We start from the raw sequence: 17,612 nt of genomic DNA, 5'->3' as shown, positions 1-17,612 counted from the left end.
CTGACTGAAGAAGGGTCTTGACCCGGAATGTCACCTATTCCTTCTCTCCAGAGATGCTGCCTGACCCACTGAGTTACTCCAGCATTTTGTGTATCTTTGGTGTAAACCAGCATCTGCGGGTTCTTCTTACACATCCAAACCACCACTCTGCTGTCTTCACGGGCCTGGAAAACAATCCATCAGATATCTGCCATATGCAGACACTATATCAGGCTCTGATAGGGTTGTAGAATAATCCAAAGTTAGAAGATTTGAATCTGGTTAAGAGTCTAAAGTCGGAAGATTTGTGAAGCAATGGCATTCAGATTGAACTGGCAACATGTTACCCAGAAGGACTGTTGGTGCAAGTCCATCAATTACCAATTACCAAACCAGTAATCTAGTGGACTAACAAACAAGCCATCATTGTGACCATGACACTTATACTGTTCAAATTAATTAATTTTAATAAAATCTGTTTAGTTTTAAAAAAATCACAGCCCCTGGGTGTATTTTGGTTCAGAGGTGACAGTCAAGACCAAAGGGAGTTGCTCTGCCATTCCTTAACATCAACAATAGTATATCCAATTATGAGATGCATAGATAGGGCAGACAATCAGCCTTTTTCTCAGGGTGAAAATGTCCATTAGCTACAAAGTGAGAGGGGGGAAGTTTAACGGAGATGTGTGGGGCAAGTGCCATTGGTGGTGGTGGTGGATGAAAATATGCTAGTGCCGTTTAAGGGGCTTTTAGACAGGTACATAGAAGTGCAGGGAATAGAGGGATATGGATCATGTACAGGCAGATGAGATCAGTTTAAATAGCCATCATGTTAGGCGGCATAAACATTGTGGGTCGAAGGGCCCGTTCCTGTGCTGCACTGTTCTACATTCTAACTCCTGACCATGAGTTCCTCCACAGATCAAACATGAACCAGGATACATCCTCCTGTTTACCATTTCCCATCCTTCCCTAGCTGATGAATCAGTGCTCCTCATATTGATCAAGCCAGAATAAACAGAGTAGCACGGGCACAAAATGTACTCTGGGTGGAAAACTAAAAATGGCTCAGCAGTGCCACTAGTAACAACTGGCTGAAAAAACTCCCTACCCGACAATGCAACAGAGTGCAAAACGGCAAGCAATGGCTCACCACCACTTGGAAGACAATTTGGAATAAACCCTGACCCAACAGAGAAATACTCAAGACCATAATCATACATGACCCACTGACATAATATCATTATTGGAGTAATGTAGTTGACTACGCCATGAGGAAGCTACTTCACCTGTTTGAGAAGCTGCCATTGTTAATGCTGGCTGCATGCAATGGCTCCCCAAATCCATTCAACAAAACCTCAGCTCCAGTTCACATTTTATTGACCTTTGATTTTAAGTAGAGCTGGTACAAAAATACCTAGAAAATGTTTGGAAAGATTTGTGGGAAGGTCATTCAGTGGCTAGACAACATAAAAGCCCACTGATGGGTTACATGGGCAACATGGTTTCAAAGTAAAACAGATTCTCTTGTTTGAGTATAGGAGCAGGGAGATTCTACTGCAGTTGTACAGGGTCTTGGTGAGACCACACCAGGAGTATTGCGTACAGTTTTGGTCTCCTAATCTGAGGAAATACATTCTTGCCATAGAGGGAGTACAGAGAAGGTTCACCAGACTGATTCCTGGGATGTCAGGACTTTCATATGAAGAAAGACTGGATAGACTCGGCTTGTACTCGCTAGAATTTAGAAGATTGAGGGGGGATCTTATAGAAACTTACAAAATTCTTAAGGGGTTGGACAGGCTAGATGCAGGAAGATTGTTCCTGATGTTGGGGAAGTCCAGAACAAGGGGTCACAGTTTAAAGGATAAGGGGGAAATCTTTTAGGACCGAGATGAGAAAAACATTTTTCACACAGAGGGTGGTGAATCTCTGTAATTCTCTGCTACAGAAGGTAGTTGAGGCCAGTTCATTGGGTATATTTAAGAGGGAGTTAGATGTGGCCCTTGTGGCTGAAGGGATCAGGGGATATGGAGAGAAGGCAGGTACAGGATACTGAGTTGGATGATCTGCCATGATCATATTGAATGGCGGAGCAGACTCGAAGGGCCGAATGGCCTACTCCTGCACCTATTTTCTATGTTTCTATGTTTCTATGTTAGATGAGCACCAAATTTTATATATAATTAAATACTTTATGAAGCTTTCTTACATTTTATTGAAATGTCCAATTTGGCCACTGATTATCATCTGGGGATTAAGAGTTTCCCATTAAATAGCACAACGCAGGTATTAACTTTGTAAACAACACTTCAAACAAAACTGTACTGCAATTATTTAAATTTATTCCTTTTAAAAGTAGCATTTGATATGAAAACAAAAAAGTGCAGAATGGCAATAGACAAAATGCACAATATATATCTTAATTTTCTTCTCCGCCTAATTCTTCCTCTTCAGCCTCTTCTCCAGATGTGGCATCCTGGTATTGCTGATACTCAGACACCAGGTCGTTCATGTTGCTCTCAGCTTCAGTAAATTCAGTCTCTTCCATGCCCTCGCCAGTGTACCAATGCAAGAAAGCTTTCCTTCTGAACATAGCAGTAAACTGCTCAGAGATACGTTTAAACAGCTCTTGGATGGCTGTTGTATTGCCAATGAATGTGGCAGACATCTTGAGCCCTCGAGGTGGGATGTCACAAACAGCAGTCTTAACATTATTGGGAATCCACTCCACAAAATAGGTACTATTCTTATTCTGTACATTCAGCATCTGTTCATCAACCTCCTTCATGGACATACGGCCACGGAAAACAGCAGCAACTGTCAGGTAACGGCCATGTCGAGGGTCACAGGCAGCCATCATGTTCTTGGCATCAAACATCTGTTGGGTAAGCTCAGGTACTGTGAGAGCACGGTACTGCTGGCTACCACGGCTGGTCAAAGGAGTGAAACCTGGCACAAAGAAGTGCAGACGGGGAAAGGGAACCATGTTTACAGCTAGTTTTCGTAAGTCAGCATTGAGCTGCCCAGGGAATCTCAAACAGGTTGTGACGCCACTCATGGTAGCAGACACAAGGTGGTTTAAATCACCATAAGTAGGAGTTGTCAGTTTAAGGGTACGGAAACAGATGTCATAAAGAGCCTCATTATCAATGCAGTAAGTTTCATCAGTGTTCTCCACGAGCTGATGGACAGATAGAGTTGCATTATAAGGCTCTACTACAGTGTCTGATACTTTAGGTGAGGGCACAATACTAAAAGTGTTCATGATTCTATCAGGATATTCTTCTCGAATCTTACTGATGAGGAGTGTACCCATGCCAGCACCAGTACCACCACCTAGTGAGTGGGTGAGTTGAAAGCCTTGAAGACAATCACAACTCTCAGCCTCCTTCCTCACCACATCCAGAACAGAGTCAACCAATTCAGCACCTTCAGTGTAGTGACCTTTAGCCCAGTTATTACCGGCACCACTCTGACCTGCAAGAAATGAGAACACGTTAAATTCCTACAAGTCCTATGTAGTAGAACATTAAAGCTGGGTTGTGTTCTTTGGTAATGTAGTGTAACATTACCAGGATACCACGTTTAAAGCTGGTGCCTCTCTGTATGATCTTACTGGTGTCATTGATATCATTGATGACTGGCAGGAATCAAATGGAGGATGAATGACTGCACGAGTTTTGCTTCATCAATGACCCAAAGGGACTCTCAGCAATCTTACAGATGTCCATAAACCTGCCGTCCAGGTTTACGTGTTTTAAAATAAGCAAAACTGCAGGGTTCGTTTAATGGAAATTTACAAATTAAAATCAACCAGAAAGTGGAGTGACTTTCAGAACACAGGTAAAATAACTAGCATGTGACTTTTAAACCAGTCATATTCTTCGAACAGCTGCTGGCTGTGACATTATGAGCCAAATGGAGTCATAGAAACATAGAAACTAGGTGCAGGAGGCCATTCAGCCCTTCGAGCCAGCACCGCCATTCATCGTGATCATGGCTGATCGACCCTATCAATAACCCATGCCTGCCTTCTCCCCATATCCCTTGACTCCACTAGCCCCTAGAGCTCTATCTAGCTCTCTCTTAAATCCATCCAGTGATTTGGCCTCCACTGCCCTCTGTGGCAGGGAATTCCATAAATTCACAACTCTCTGGGTGAAAAAGTTTTTTCTCACCTCAGTCTTAAATGACCTCCCCTTTATTCTAAGACTGTGACCCCTGGTTCTGGATTCGCCCAACATTGGGAACATTTTTCCTGCATCTAGCTTGTCCAGTCCTTTTATAATTTTATATGTTTCTATAAGATTCCCCCTCATCCTTCTAAACTCCAGTGAATACAAGCCTAGTCTTTTCAATCTTTCCTCATATGACAGTCCCGCCATCCCAGGGATCAATCTCGTGAACCTATGCTGCACTGCCTCAATCACAAGGATGTCCTTCCTCAAATTAGGAGACCAAAACTGTACACAATACTCCAGATGTGGTCTCACCAGAGCCCCATACAACTGCAGAAGAACCTCTTTACTCCTATACTGAAATCATCTTGTTATGAAGGCCAACATTCCATTAGCTTTCTTCACTGCCTGCTGTACCTGTAAGCCAACTTTCAGTGACCGGTGTACAAGGACAAGGATCTTATCAAAGGCTTTCTGAAAGTCTAGATACACTACATCCACTGGCACCCCTTCATCCATTTTACTTGTCACATCCTGAAAATATTCCAGAAGATTAGTCAAGCATGATTTCCCTTTCATAAATCCATGTTGACTTGGACTAATCCTGCTATCCAAATGCCCCATTATTACCTCTTTAATAATTGACTCCAGCATCTTTCCCACCACCGAAGTCAGGCTAACTGGTCTGTAATTCCCCGTTTTCTCTCTCGTTTCTTTCTTGAAAAGTGGGATAACATTAGCAATCCTCCAATCCACTGTTCCTTCAATGATCCTGAATCTATTGAACATTGGAAAATAATCACCTAAGATATAAAATGAGTCATTTTATCTTAGGATTTTATGAACAGGAGTGCAACCTCTGGTATTATTCTGACGCTGTTTTTCAATATTTCAACCTTTTTGTAAGGATAATTATCTTGAAGAAACATAAACAGTATCAACTTTAGGGCAGCTCGGATTCTGGCACCAAAATAATTGTAAAATGGCAATAGACTCGTATCTGGTTAAATGAGGCATCTACCTTGAAATAATTTCTAGAATACAATGGGCGGTACAGTAGCACAGTGGTAGAGTTGCTGAGAGACCCGGGTTCGATCCTGACTACGGGTGCTGTCTGTACAGAGTTTGTATGATCTCCCCGTGACCATGCAGGTTTGTAGATGAATTGGCTTGGTATAAGTGTTAATTGTCCCGAGTGTTTGCAGGATAGTGTTAGTGTGCGGGGATTGCTGGTTCTTGGTTCTTGGTTTCTTGGTCCTCCAAAATATTCCAAATGGAATTTAAACTGGAGGTGGTGAATGGAGGGCTTAAGCCAGAAAGGGTTATTGGGAAGAAAGAGCTACTTTAAATTTAGTTGCATCTGGTTGGGTAACTATAGTTGGGTGGAGATTATTCCATGCCTTAATTGTGCAGGGGAAGAATGAATTGCTGTACACATCTGTCTTGGTAGCTGGGATCACAAATTGGATCGAATGCCCTCGTCTGCTCCTAATTGGTTTGGGTTTGGTGTAGGTCTTGTAGTGAGCTTCACGTCTATCTTGGAGAGGGTTCCACCCCAGTGAATTCAGAAGTTTGGTGACACTCGCTTCTCTCTCATAGGTGTTAGTAACAAATCGAGCTGCCTGTCTTTGGACACTTTCGATGGAAGAATTTTTTTTATTTGTGTATGGGTCCCATGCTGTAACTGCGTAGTCCAAATGAGGTCTAACGAGGGTGAAGTAAAGCTTCTCCTTGACAGATGTTGAACAATGATGAAAGTTGCGCCTCAGAAAGTTTAGGACACCTGTTGCTTTCACCGTTGCATGATGAGTCTGACCATTCCAACGCAGATCATTCTGTAATTTGATGCCAAGATACTTGGTTTGTTTGGATTCTTCAAGGGTGACACCAAGTATATTGTAAGATGTTTCGCCTGGATTCCTCTTTCTGGTGACACGCATAGTTTCACATTTGGAAGGGTTGAACTGCATGCCCCATTGTTGTGACCACTCAACCATAGTATCGAGATCCTTTTGGAGAGCATCTTCATCATCAGCTGACTTAATTGGACGGTACAGCAAACAATCATCAGCGAATAGTCTGGTCGTACTTGCGACTTTTTCATGGATGTCATTTATGTAAAGCAAAAACAGATGTGGGCCAAGTACTGTGTCCTGTGGTGTACCACTCAACACTGGATGCCAATTGGAGCTCTTTCCGTTCACACACACACGCTGAAGACGTTTTGTCAGGAAACTGGAAATCCATTGTTTCGTGTTGGAACGAATACCATAGAAGTCAAGTTTGCGAAGCAGTCTCTGGTGTAGGATGCCATCAAATGCTTTAGAAAAAAGTCCAGCACTACTAAATCCATGATGACGTTACTATCAAGGTGCTTGGCCAGGTCATTTGTCGTCAGGATAAGCTGAGACTCACATGATCTATGCCTCCTAAATGTATGTTGGTTGTCAGCAAGAATGTTATGTTTGCTCACGTGTCGCATCAGATTACTATCAATTAAATGTTCCAGCAATTTGCAGCAAGTACTTGTTAATGAAACAGGACGATAATTCGCTGGGTTGGTGGTTGAACCCTTCTTAAAGAGAGGAGTGATGTTAGCCTTCCTCCAATCCAGCGGAAAATCACCTGAGTCAAGCGATTGTTGGAAAATGAACTGCAAAACTGGAGCCAGTTCTTCGGCTGCGATCTGGTTGGTGCAGACTCGGTGGGCCAAAGGGCTTGTTTCCTTGTTGTCTGTCTAAACTCAACAAAAAATAATGCCAGAGGCTAAAGCAATCTTCTTTTTCTCAGGCCGTGAGATAAGAGATAAGAGAACTAGAGGTAAGGGAACCGCTTGGAGGTAGTGATCATAATATGATTTGTTTTAATCTGCAATTTGGGAAGGAGAAGGTTAAATCGGAAGTGTCAGTGATGCAGTTGAACAAAGGGGACTATGAAGGCATGAGGGAGGAGCTGGCCAAGGTAGGCTGGAAAGGGATCCTAGCAGGAATGACGGTGGACCAGCAATGGCAGGAATTTCTGGGCATAATCCAGAAGACGCAGGATCATTTCATTCCAAAAAGGAAGAAAGATTCTAAGGGGAGTAGGAGGCAACTGTGGCTGACAATAGAAGTTAGGGATAGAATAAAACTAAAAGAAAAGATGTATAACACAGCAAAGAGTAGCCGGAAGCCAGAGGATTGGGAACATTTCATAGGACAACAGAAGGAAACAAAACGGGCAAGACGGGCTGAAAAGATGAAGTACGAGGGGAAGCTGGCCAGGAATATAAAGAAGAACAGTAAAAGCTTCTTTAGATATGTTAAGGGAAAAAGAGTAGCAAAGTCAAATGTGGGTCCCTTGAAGGCAGACACGGGTGAAATTATTATGGGGAACAAGGAAATGGCAGAAGAATTGAACAGGTACTTCGGATCTGTCTTCACTAAGGATGACACAAACAATCTCCCAGAAGTACTGGAGGACAAAGGATCTAAGGGGGTAGAGGAACTGAAAGAAATGTTCATTAGGCGAGAAATAGTATTGGGTAGGCTAATGGGACTGAAGGATGATAAATCCCCCTGGGCCTGATGGTCTGCATCCCAGGGTCCTCAGGGAGATGGCTCTAGAAATAGTGGATGCATTGGTGATCATTTTCCAATGTTCAATAGATTCAGAATCAGTTTCTGTGGATTGGAGGATTGCTAATGTTATCCCACTTTTCAAGAAAGGTGCGAGAGAGAAAACGGGGAATTACAGACCAGTTAGCCTGACTTCGGTGGTGGGAAAGATGCTGGACTCAATTATTAAAGAGGTAATAATGGGGCATTTGGATAGCAGTAAAAGGATTAGTCCAAGTCAACATGGATTTATGAAAGGGAAATCATGCTTGACTAATCATGACTAGTATTCTGGAATTTTTTGAGGATGTGACAAGTAAAATGGATGAAGGGGTGTCAGTGGATGTAGTGTATCTAGACTTTCAGAAAGCCTTTGATAAGGTCCCGCACAGGAGACTGGTGACTAAAATTAGAGCACATGGTATTGGGGGTAGGGTGTTGACGTGGATAGAAAATTGGTTGGCAGGCAGGAAGCAAAGAGTAGGAGTGAACGGGTCCTTTTCAAAATGGCAGGCAGTGGCGAGTGGAGTGCCGCAAGGCTTGGTGTTGGGGCCGCAACTGTTTACCATATATTAATGATTTGGAAGAGGGAATTAGGTGCAACACTAGCAAGTTTGCACTTGACTCAAAGCTGGGTGGCAGTGTGAACTGTGAAGATGATGTTAAAAGGCTGCAGGGTGACCTGGGCAGGTTGAGTGAGTGGGCAGATGTGTGGCAGATGCAGTATAATATTGATAAATGTGAGGTTATCCACTTTGGTGGCAAAAACAAGGGGGCAGATTATTATCTCAATGGGGTTAGGTTAGATAAAGGGCAGGTACAGAGAGACCTGGGTGTCCTTGTACACCAGTCACTGAAAGTTGGCGTGCAGGTACATCAGGCAGTGAAGAAAGTTAATGGAATGTTGGCCTTCATAACAAGAGGATTTCACTATAGAAGTAGAGAGGTTCATTTGCAGTTGTATAGGGCTCTGGTAAGACCACATCTGGAGTATTGTGTACAGTTTTGGTCTCCTAATTTGAGGAAGGACATCCTTGTGATTGAGGCAGTGCAGCGTAGGTTCACCAGATTGATCCCTGGGATGGCGGGACTGTCATATGCGGAAAGATTGAAAAGACTAGGCTTGTATTCACTGGAGTTTAGAAGGATGAGGGGGGGTTCTTATAGAAACATATAAAATTATAAAAGGACTGAACAAGCGAGATGGAAGAAAAATGTTCCCAATATTGGGCTAGTCCAGAACCAGGGGCCACAGTCTTAGAATAAAGGGGAGGCCATTTAAGACTGAGGTGAGAAAAAACTTTTTCATCCAGAGAGCTGTGAATTTGTGGAATTCCCCGCCACAGAGGGCAGTGGAGGCCAAATCACTGGATGGATTTAAGAGAGAGTTAGATAGAGCTCTAGGGGCTAGTGGAATCAAGGGATATGGGGAGAAGGCAGGCACGAGTTATTGATTGGGGCCAATCAGCCATGATCACAATGAATGGCGGTGCCGGCTCGAAGGGCCGAATAGCCCCCTCCTGCACCTATTTTCTATGTTTCTATAGCAGCTTTCATTGAAGGACATTGAAGAAGTATCCCATTAGCACAACAAATCACATATCTGAATGCATTTCTATCCTTCCTTTGACAGAACAAACTAAAGAATGGCCAGTAAACGGAACAAGGAACCAAGATTGAGAAGGTTTGTACTTGGTTGGTTGAGATTTGTTGCAGTCTGTGATTTAGTGCACTTTTTAATACAATGACCAAAGGACAGGAAATATTTCAGAATAATTCAGATCAGCAGAAGATTGATATCTATATTACTAAAAGTCTGATCTTGACCACTTCCTGTTGTTCTGTATATTGATTTTAGAAAAAAACACTGCTACTTACAGCTGTGATTTTTGGCTATCTTACTCAGAGTCCCCCTCCGCTGTGCAGGACAAGAGGATTTGTCCCATCGATGAAAAATAAAAGAGTTATTAGTGTTTAAAAAATGTTGAGATTCACTCTCCTGAAGGCCACACCCCTTCCGGAGGGACTATAAAACCCGGAAGTGTTGAGTGTCTCAATCTCTGCAAAATGGGAGAGTGAGAGGGTCACGTCTCTCAGTCTGAGCTGTGAATAACACTGAACACATGTCTACTAAACTGTGAGTGACTTTACTGACCTGTCAGTGCCCTTCATGTGGTTTGAAATTATAGTTTGGAAATGCTAAAGCTGTGTTGCCTTTGGTTTAGAAATGCTAAAACTGTGTTGCCTAATTAAAGTTGCCTTGCCTAATTAATGTTGCCTTGCGTTCTAGATAATTAAAAGTCTAATCTTGACCACTTCCTGTTTGTACTTTATATTGATTTTAGAAACAACGCTACCACGTATAGCTGTGATTTTTGGCCATCTTACTCAGAGAGTCTCCCTCCGCTCATCAGGTGCCGAGGATGTTTCCCATCGATGAAAAATAAGAGTTATTAATGTTTTAAAAATGTTGAGATCCTCTCTCCTGTCAATCATGCCATGAAAGCCACGCCCCTTCTGGTGGGAGGGGGAGGGGCTATAAAACCCAGAAGTGTGGGCGTGGTTCAATCTCTGCAAGATGGAAGAGGGAGAGGTCATGGCTTGCTTTCTTTAGTGGCCTTGCACCCTGCTTGAAATGGTATGAAACAGCACTTGAATTTGGTAGCCTTGCACCCTGCTTAAAGTGGTAAGAAACTGCACTAATATTTGGTGACCTTGCACCCAGCTTGAAATGGAATTTCAAGGAATAGCTGTGAGTCAACTGTCAACCCACCAGCTGTGAGTGACCTGCTAGCACAACGGGCTTGAGTGACTGAGCCACCAGCCCAAGAATCCATTTGGCCCACAATATCCATACTAGCCCTCTGGAAACCAGTCCCTTCAGTCGACATCACCCATACTAGTGCTCCAGAAATCCACCCCCCCCACTAGCCACCAATATTGGAATTGGTGGAGAGGTGGAATATTGTGTTGGGGGACCAGCCCTCCCGTGTGATGCTGGGACCCAACGGGTCCCACTTAGCCTAGTTAAGTCCTAAATTTCCTGCTCAGTCTTCAATTCAATGGTATTAAAATAACATTAGCTGAGAATTCTTACTGTATATTGGACTTTTAACCGAGCTGTTAATTTGTGTTTCTTGATTGCACCAGGAGGCTTTTCAGCCCATCGAATCGATGCCAGCTCTCCAAGCGATCCCATAATTTCATTTCCCCACCTGTTCTGTAAACTAGATTTTCATGCATGCCCATTACCAACCCACTCCTGATGTTACCACCGTCTATCTAGACAAGAGTCAAGAATGTTTTATTGTCATGTGTCCCAGATAATGACATTCTTACTTGCTGCAGCACAACAGAATATGTGAACATAGTACATAATGGGAAAAAAATAAGTTCAGTGTGTGTATACACATGCACACATACTCAATAAATAACAAATATAGTGCAATAATAATAATAGTCTGTTGCAGTTCAGAACTTATTTGTTGTAGTGTTCAATAGCCTGATAGGCTTAGGGAAGAAGCTGTTCCTGAACCTGGATGTTAGTTTTTAAGCTCCTGTACCTTATTCCCGATGGCAATGGTGAAATGAGTGTGTGCCCAGGATGGTGTGAGTCTTTGATGATGTTGGCTGCCTTTTTCAGGCTGCGACTTCGATAGATCCCTTCGATGGTGGTGAGGTCAAAGCCGGTGATTGGCTGGGCAGTGGTCACAATGTTTTGCAGTCATTTCCGCTCCTGGACGTTCAAGTTGTCGAACCAGGCCACGACGCAACCAGTCAGCATGCTCTCTACTGTGCACCTGTAGAAGTTCAGGAAAATCCTCTTCGACATGCCGAATCTTGGTAATCTTCTCAGGAATTAGAGTCACTGATGTGCCTTCTTTATAATTGCATCAGTGTGCTAGGTCCAGGAGAGATCTTCAGAAATATGCACACCCAGGAATTTGAAGTTTTTGACACCTCTCCTTGATGTAAACAGGATTGTGGGTGCTCATCCTTCCCATACCAAAGTCCACAATCAGTTCCATGGTTTTACTGATGTTGAGAGCCAGGTTGTTGTGCTGCATCATTTGGTCAATCGGTCGATCTCACTTCTATACTCATCACCATCTGTGATTTGTCCAACAACAGTGGTGTCGTCGGAGAACTTGATGATGGAGTTCGCACTGGCTGGCTACACATTCATGTGTATAGAGTGAGTAACGCAGGGGGCTGAGCACACAGCCTTGAGGTGCTCCCGTACTAATTGTTACTGAGGATGAAGTGCTTCTACCAATTCAAACTGATTGTGGTCTGTGGATGAGGAAGTCGAGGATCCAATTGCAGAGGGATGCGCAGAGACCCAGTTCCGTGAGCCTGGCAACCAGCTTGGAGAGGATGATGGTATTGAACGCTGACCTGTAGTCTATAAACCATAAACTATAAACAATTTACAATGGCCAATAAACCTACCAACCAGCACGTGTTTGGGATGTGTGAGGAAACCACACATGGAAGGCAGCCAAGGTCAGAATTGAAGCCTGTCCCGAGGGCAGTGAGGTTGGAGCACAGTGCCTCCATCTCTTAAACTGCTCCCAAAATTAAACCAAATGCCCAACCACCTGTATGGAAACAGCCCCAGTATCCCAGTAAATGTTTATTATGATGCTCGCTGTGAGGTCAAAGATGTCAAAGAGGTAAAGCAAATGTGAGTCCCTTTTTGCCTCACAAACTACTTACCAAACACAAAATTATCAGGTCGGAAAATCTGTCCAAAGGGTCCAGAGCGAACAGAGTCCATAGTACCAGGTTCCAAATCCATGAGGACAGCGCGAGGCACATATTTACCACCTGCACCAACAGAACACATGTCAATTACCCCTCAAAGCCCATAGCAAAGTCGAGAAACTTGTTACAGGAAATTCAACCAAAATTCATCACTTTTTGCAATTCCATCCTAAAAAACAGATTAATTTCCGTACAGAGCATTCCTGCGGAGTGCCTCCGGAGGATTGCTGTGTGAGTGCGATGCCCGTGCAGTGACTCTATCAGCTAGTCCTAGAGTGGGGCACTCAAAGTGCAAGGTGGAAGTTTGAGGTTCTATATCAAAAGAACATTGATACTTTAAATTGATAGTTTACATTGATAGTTGATGCTTTAAAGATAGTTACACAACTGAGGTTTGTGAAAAGAGTCCAAGAGACTGCTCTAGAAAGGCTATAGTGATCTAAGCCATCTCTCCCACCACTATCTCACAACCGCATTACAATAATGTGGATAAATGTGAGGTTATCCACTTTGGTGGCAAAACCAGGAAAGTAGACTATTACCTAAATGGTGGCCAATTAGGAAAAGGGGAGATGCAACGAGACCTGGGTGTCATGGTAAACCAGTCATTGAAAGTAGGCATGCAGGTGCAGCAGGCAGTGAAGAAAGCGAATGGTATGTTAGCATTCATAGCAAAAGGATTTGAGTATAGGAGCAGGGAGATTCTACTGCAGTTGTACAGGGTCTTGGTGAGACCAAATCCTGGAGTATTGCATACAGTTTTGGTCTCCTAATCTGAGAAAAGACATTCTTGCCATAGAGGGAGTACAGAGAAGGTTCACCAGACTGATTCCTGGGATGTGAGGACTTTCATATGAAGAAAGACTGGATAGACTCGGCTTGTACTCCTTAGAATTTAGAAGATTGAGGGGGGATCTTATAGAAACTTACAAAATTCTTAAGGGGTTGGACAGATTGTTCCCGATGTTGGGGAAGTCCAGGACAAGGGGTCAGATTTTAAGGATAAAGGGGAAATCCTTTAGGACCGAGATGAGAAAAACATTTTTCACACAGAGAGTGGTGAATCTCTGGAACTCCCTGCCACAGAAGGTAGTTGAGGCCAGTTCATTGGCTATATTTAAGAGGGAATTAGATGTGGCCCTTGTGGCTAAAGGGATCTGGGGGTATGGAGAAAGGGCAGGTACGGGATACTGAGTTGGATGATCAGCCATGATCATATTGAATGGCGGTGCAGGCTCGAAGGGCCGAATGGCCTACTCCTGCACCTATTTTCTATGTTTCTAATCTCTCAAAACTTCCATGTCTGGATTAAACTTGGACCATCTGTGATGATAGCAATGACATCAGCTGAACAGTGCTGGCTGCATTAATCAGTGCACCAACACACAGTTTGGAGATGCATGATAACCAATGAACTAAGTTTTAAAGATCGGGGAATGTGGGTAAATTTGATCTATTTTCAGTGGATCAGAATGAAATGATTTCCACAACCATTATGTAAATAAACAGAGCCTTCACTTTGGGAAGCTAGTAGGGCCTGCATTTACCTGATGGTTATCCAGCTCTAGAGACAGCCGGTGAAATACATTAATTTTCATCCATGCAAACATTCAGTTGTGTGTGCTCCTGCCGCAGGGTTATACGTGCCAGGCTGTTCCTCAGAGAGATTGCAGAGGCTCACATTCTCAGCTTGAGAAGTTTCAGACTGATCGATTTAGTTATTAGATGAACAGATTTCTTACAGAAATATAAGGACACTATTTCCTCTGATGGAAGCGTTGAGAACTTAGAGGGATATGAGACAGGGAGCATGGAAACATGTCCTCTGGTCCAACTTACCTGCCAACCAAGATGCTTACACATTTAACAGCTTCATTATGGTTTTCACCAATACATTGTTGAAAGTTGAATTTTCTGGAGTGAAATGTGATTCCATTGCATCCCTCTGGAGGTACAACCCAGCACACCTGGACACAGGTGCCCTTGATGCACACCTGGGCATGGGTGACCCCGATTCCCTAACCGTGGGTCAAGGTGCATTAGAGTCACATTCGGCATGTAATGTTACTCTGGAGCAACAATGGAGCAGACTTGGAGCCCCAGGAACATTCACCTCTTGGCATTGTACGGATAACCAGCTCTTTCCATTACACACATCAACCACTAACTATAGGTGGGGATGGATGGGGCAAGGACTCCCAAGTTTGTACGTTCACCCCGTGACCTGCGTGGGTTGTCTCCGGGTGTTCCGGTTTCCTCCCACACTCCACAGACGTACAGGTTTGGAGGCTAACTGGCTTGGTATAATTATACATTGTCCCCAGTGTGTGTAGGATGTTAGTGTGTGGGGATTGCTGTTTGGCACGGTCTCGGTGGGCTGAACTACCTGTTTCCATGCTGTATCTCTACATTAAATTACATCAGCCACGTTTATGGCACCAGGTGCCTCTGGTATACAGGAAGGGAGGAAATAAATTGGTAGAGCTCTAATGATAGGGGATTCCATCACAAGGGGAACCACAGGTGATTCTGTGGCTGCAAATGAGAATCCAGAATGATCAGCTACATCACCGGCCCATAATGGAGGAATTTATGGTGTACATTGAAACTCAGTTGTCAAGAGATCACCCAGGGAGCAGACTGTGCGGGATCCGTTGAGGAAGCGGGGCTTATCATGATGGAATTCTGCTTCAAGATGTTGGTTCAGAGTTGACCAGAATCTATATAAACAGTGAAGATATGATGTCGAATTGGCTGTCATAGATTTGTAAACACTACTTTAAAAATTGGACAATGGATAGGCAATAACAAGCATTTAAAGAGTGCAAGGATGAATTTCAACAGTTTTTCATTCCTGTTCAGTACAATAAATAAATCAGGAAAAACCATGGATTTCAAAATAAATTAACATTAGTTAATCCTAAAGAGAAATATAAAACTGTCAGAAAAGGTAGCACACCTGAGGATTGGGAGCAGTTTGAAATTCAGCAGAGGCCAAAAGTTTGTATAGATATGTGAAGACAAAAAGATGAATGAAGACAAAAGTAAATCTCTTCTAGTCAGGAACAGGGAGATTTATAATGGGGAAGAAGGAAATGGCTGGCCAATTAGATTCATTCTTTGGTCCTGTCTTCAAAATGGAAGCTGCATATGACTCCCATGAATAGTGGGCGGGGAGTGATGGAGAAGTGCTTAGTGAGGGAAATGACAAAAGGAAATCAGTTTCAGGAGGGGAATGGTGGGAGACAAACTGACTGGATAAATCCCCAGGGCCTGATAGTTTGCATCCCAAAGTATCTAGGGAAGTGGCCCCTTGGTGGTCAATCTGTAAGCTTTGGATCAGTTCCAACCAATTTTAGGGTAGTTAATAGACCAGAGAAAACAGGAAATTATGGAGCTGTTAGCCTGGCATCGGTCATGGAAATACGGCAGAGTCCAATTGGAACAGAGATTTTTGTTGGGTTGGGACAGTAAGCGATATAGAATCAAGGCAGAAGTTGATTCATAAATCATACATGATCTAATTTAGAGGATGTGAATGGGCCATTCCCATTGTTAGGTTTCTGGAAACATTGGGAGGGGTTTAAATCACACCATAGATTAATGACAGAAATATTCCTGCCAGCTCTCAAAGTGCAAATAACTTGTTGCATTCTCTCCAGTTTGCTAGAAATGTGCCTGGCAAAGATATTAACGATTACAAAAGCAATCTAGGAGGATGTAGTACTGGGTTGGTCATGATCTAAACACATTGCAGAAAAGGTGCTATGGAGTAGTTGGTCATTTTTTAATTACAAAAATAAAGTTTATTTGTAATAAAACATGTATACAATATAAGAGAACCATGAAAAATTCTCAACACATTCTATACATTCAATATACATGATTTCTCTAGTCTTTTTAAGTTTCAAAATAAACTTTTTGTGATGAAAGATATATACACACAGTTCAAATAGAAAGGGGAAGAAGTTCTACTTGAGTTGTACAGAATCCTGGCTGGGTTCTAATAGGTGAACTTCATTTAGTTTGTGGTACAGAGTTACAGAAGGGCAGAGATATTACCGCAATGGTGGCAATATAAAAAGTCAACTTTATTTGTTACGACATGCAACCTGAAGTGAACATCGTGAGATTGCTGCCGTGACCAATGTCAACCTTCCGTCCATTCCGTCTGATCAACAATCAGGGAATGGATCAGGTGTAGCAATGATCACAGGTCAGGATACTGAAGCCCTGGGCTCCTGAACAAACAGCAGTTACAATCAACGCATTCTTGTGGCTCCAGTCACACTGTGATTCCTATTGGCAGATATACCCTGTGCACTACAAGGACAAATCTAACCAGACTTTACATTAGGAAAGTGATGGAAGGAATCAACAATCAAGTGGCACCCATTCACCAGTAACGTGATCATTAAAGGTGGATTGGAATTTAGATAGGCAAGGCGTGCAAGCAATACACCTCTCATCCTTAAGTATGGATTACCTGTAAAAAGTTGCACTGTGATGTAATAGGAGGTGCATTCTAAATATAATGCAAGAATGGCTGCCTTTGTCATTAAGAATGTGCAGAAGTGTGACTAAAAGTTTATAGAAAATCTTAAGTCACAAAGCATCACAATACAAGGCGGTGGCGTAACTTGTCTGACAAAGATGGTTCTCACTGAAGATCAATGGTCTGGGTCCAAATGATGGTTGAATGTTCTTCACAGCAGTATTCAGGGTTGAACCATGTGTGGCTGCTTCATCAATGACTGTCATATGGCCAACTACTCAGGACTACACACAATTGAGTCTGAAGAAGGGTTTTGGCCCGAAAAGTTGCATATTTCCTTCGCTCCATAGATGCTGCTGCACCCGCTGAGTTTCTCCAACACTTTTATCTACCTTCGATTTTCCAGCATCTGCAGTTCCTTCTTAAACACAATTCAGTGCAATTGGCAATTCTTTAAGTAACTAAACAATTCATGGCTACATGCAAAATTTCATGACAACATTTCAGCATGGATAGATATGTAGTATATCAGTGACAATCACACTTCCCAAATGTCAGGCAGAGAACATTTCCAGAAACTCATCAAGGGTTTTT

General features: G+C 43.0%; 1 protein-coding gene across 1 annotated transcript in view; it reads right to left on the bottom strand.

Moving 5' to 3' along the window:
- Positions 1-2,285: 2,285 nt before the first annotated feature.
- Positions 2,286-17,612, bottom strand: part of LOC129712181 (tubulin beta chain-like) — a 29,330-nt gene continuing 14,003 nt past the window's right edge. The window contains exons 3-4 of the mRNA XM_055660443.1: positions 12,476-12,586; positions 2,286-3,459 (exon numbers count right to left, since the gene is read on the bottom strand). Of these exons, the coding sequence (XP_055516418.1) occupies positions 2,402-3,459; positions 12,476-12,586 (1,169 nt within the window). The 3' untranslated portion in view covers positions 2,286-2,401. The remainder of the gene's footprint in view (positions 3,460-12,475; positions 12,587-17,612) is intronic.

The sequence above is a fragment of the Leucoraja erinacea genome, chromosome 31 (assembly GCF_028641065.1).
Source record: "Leucoraja erinacea ecotype New England chromosome 31, Leri_hhj_1, whole genome shotgun sequence".
Classification (NCBI taxonomy): Eukaryota; Metazoa; Chordata; class Chondrichthyes; order Rajiformes; family Rajidae; genus Leucoraja; species Leucoraja erinaceus.
The sequence above is the reverse complement of the archived record's forward strand: the minus strand, read 5'-3'. Positions and strand labels throughout refer to the sequence as shown.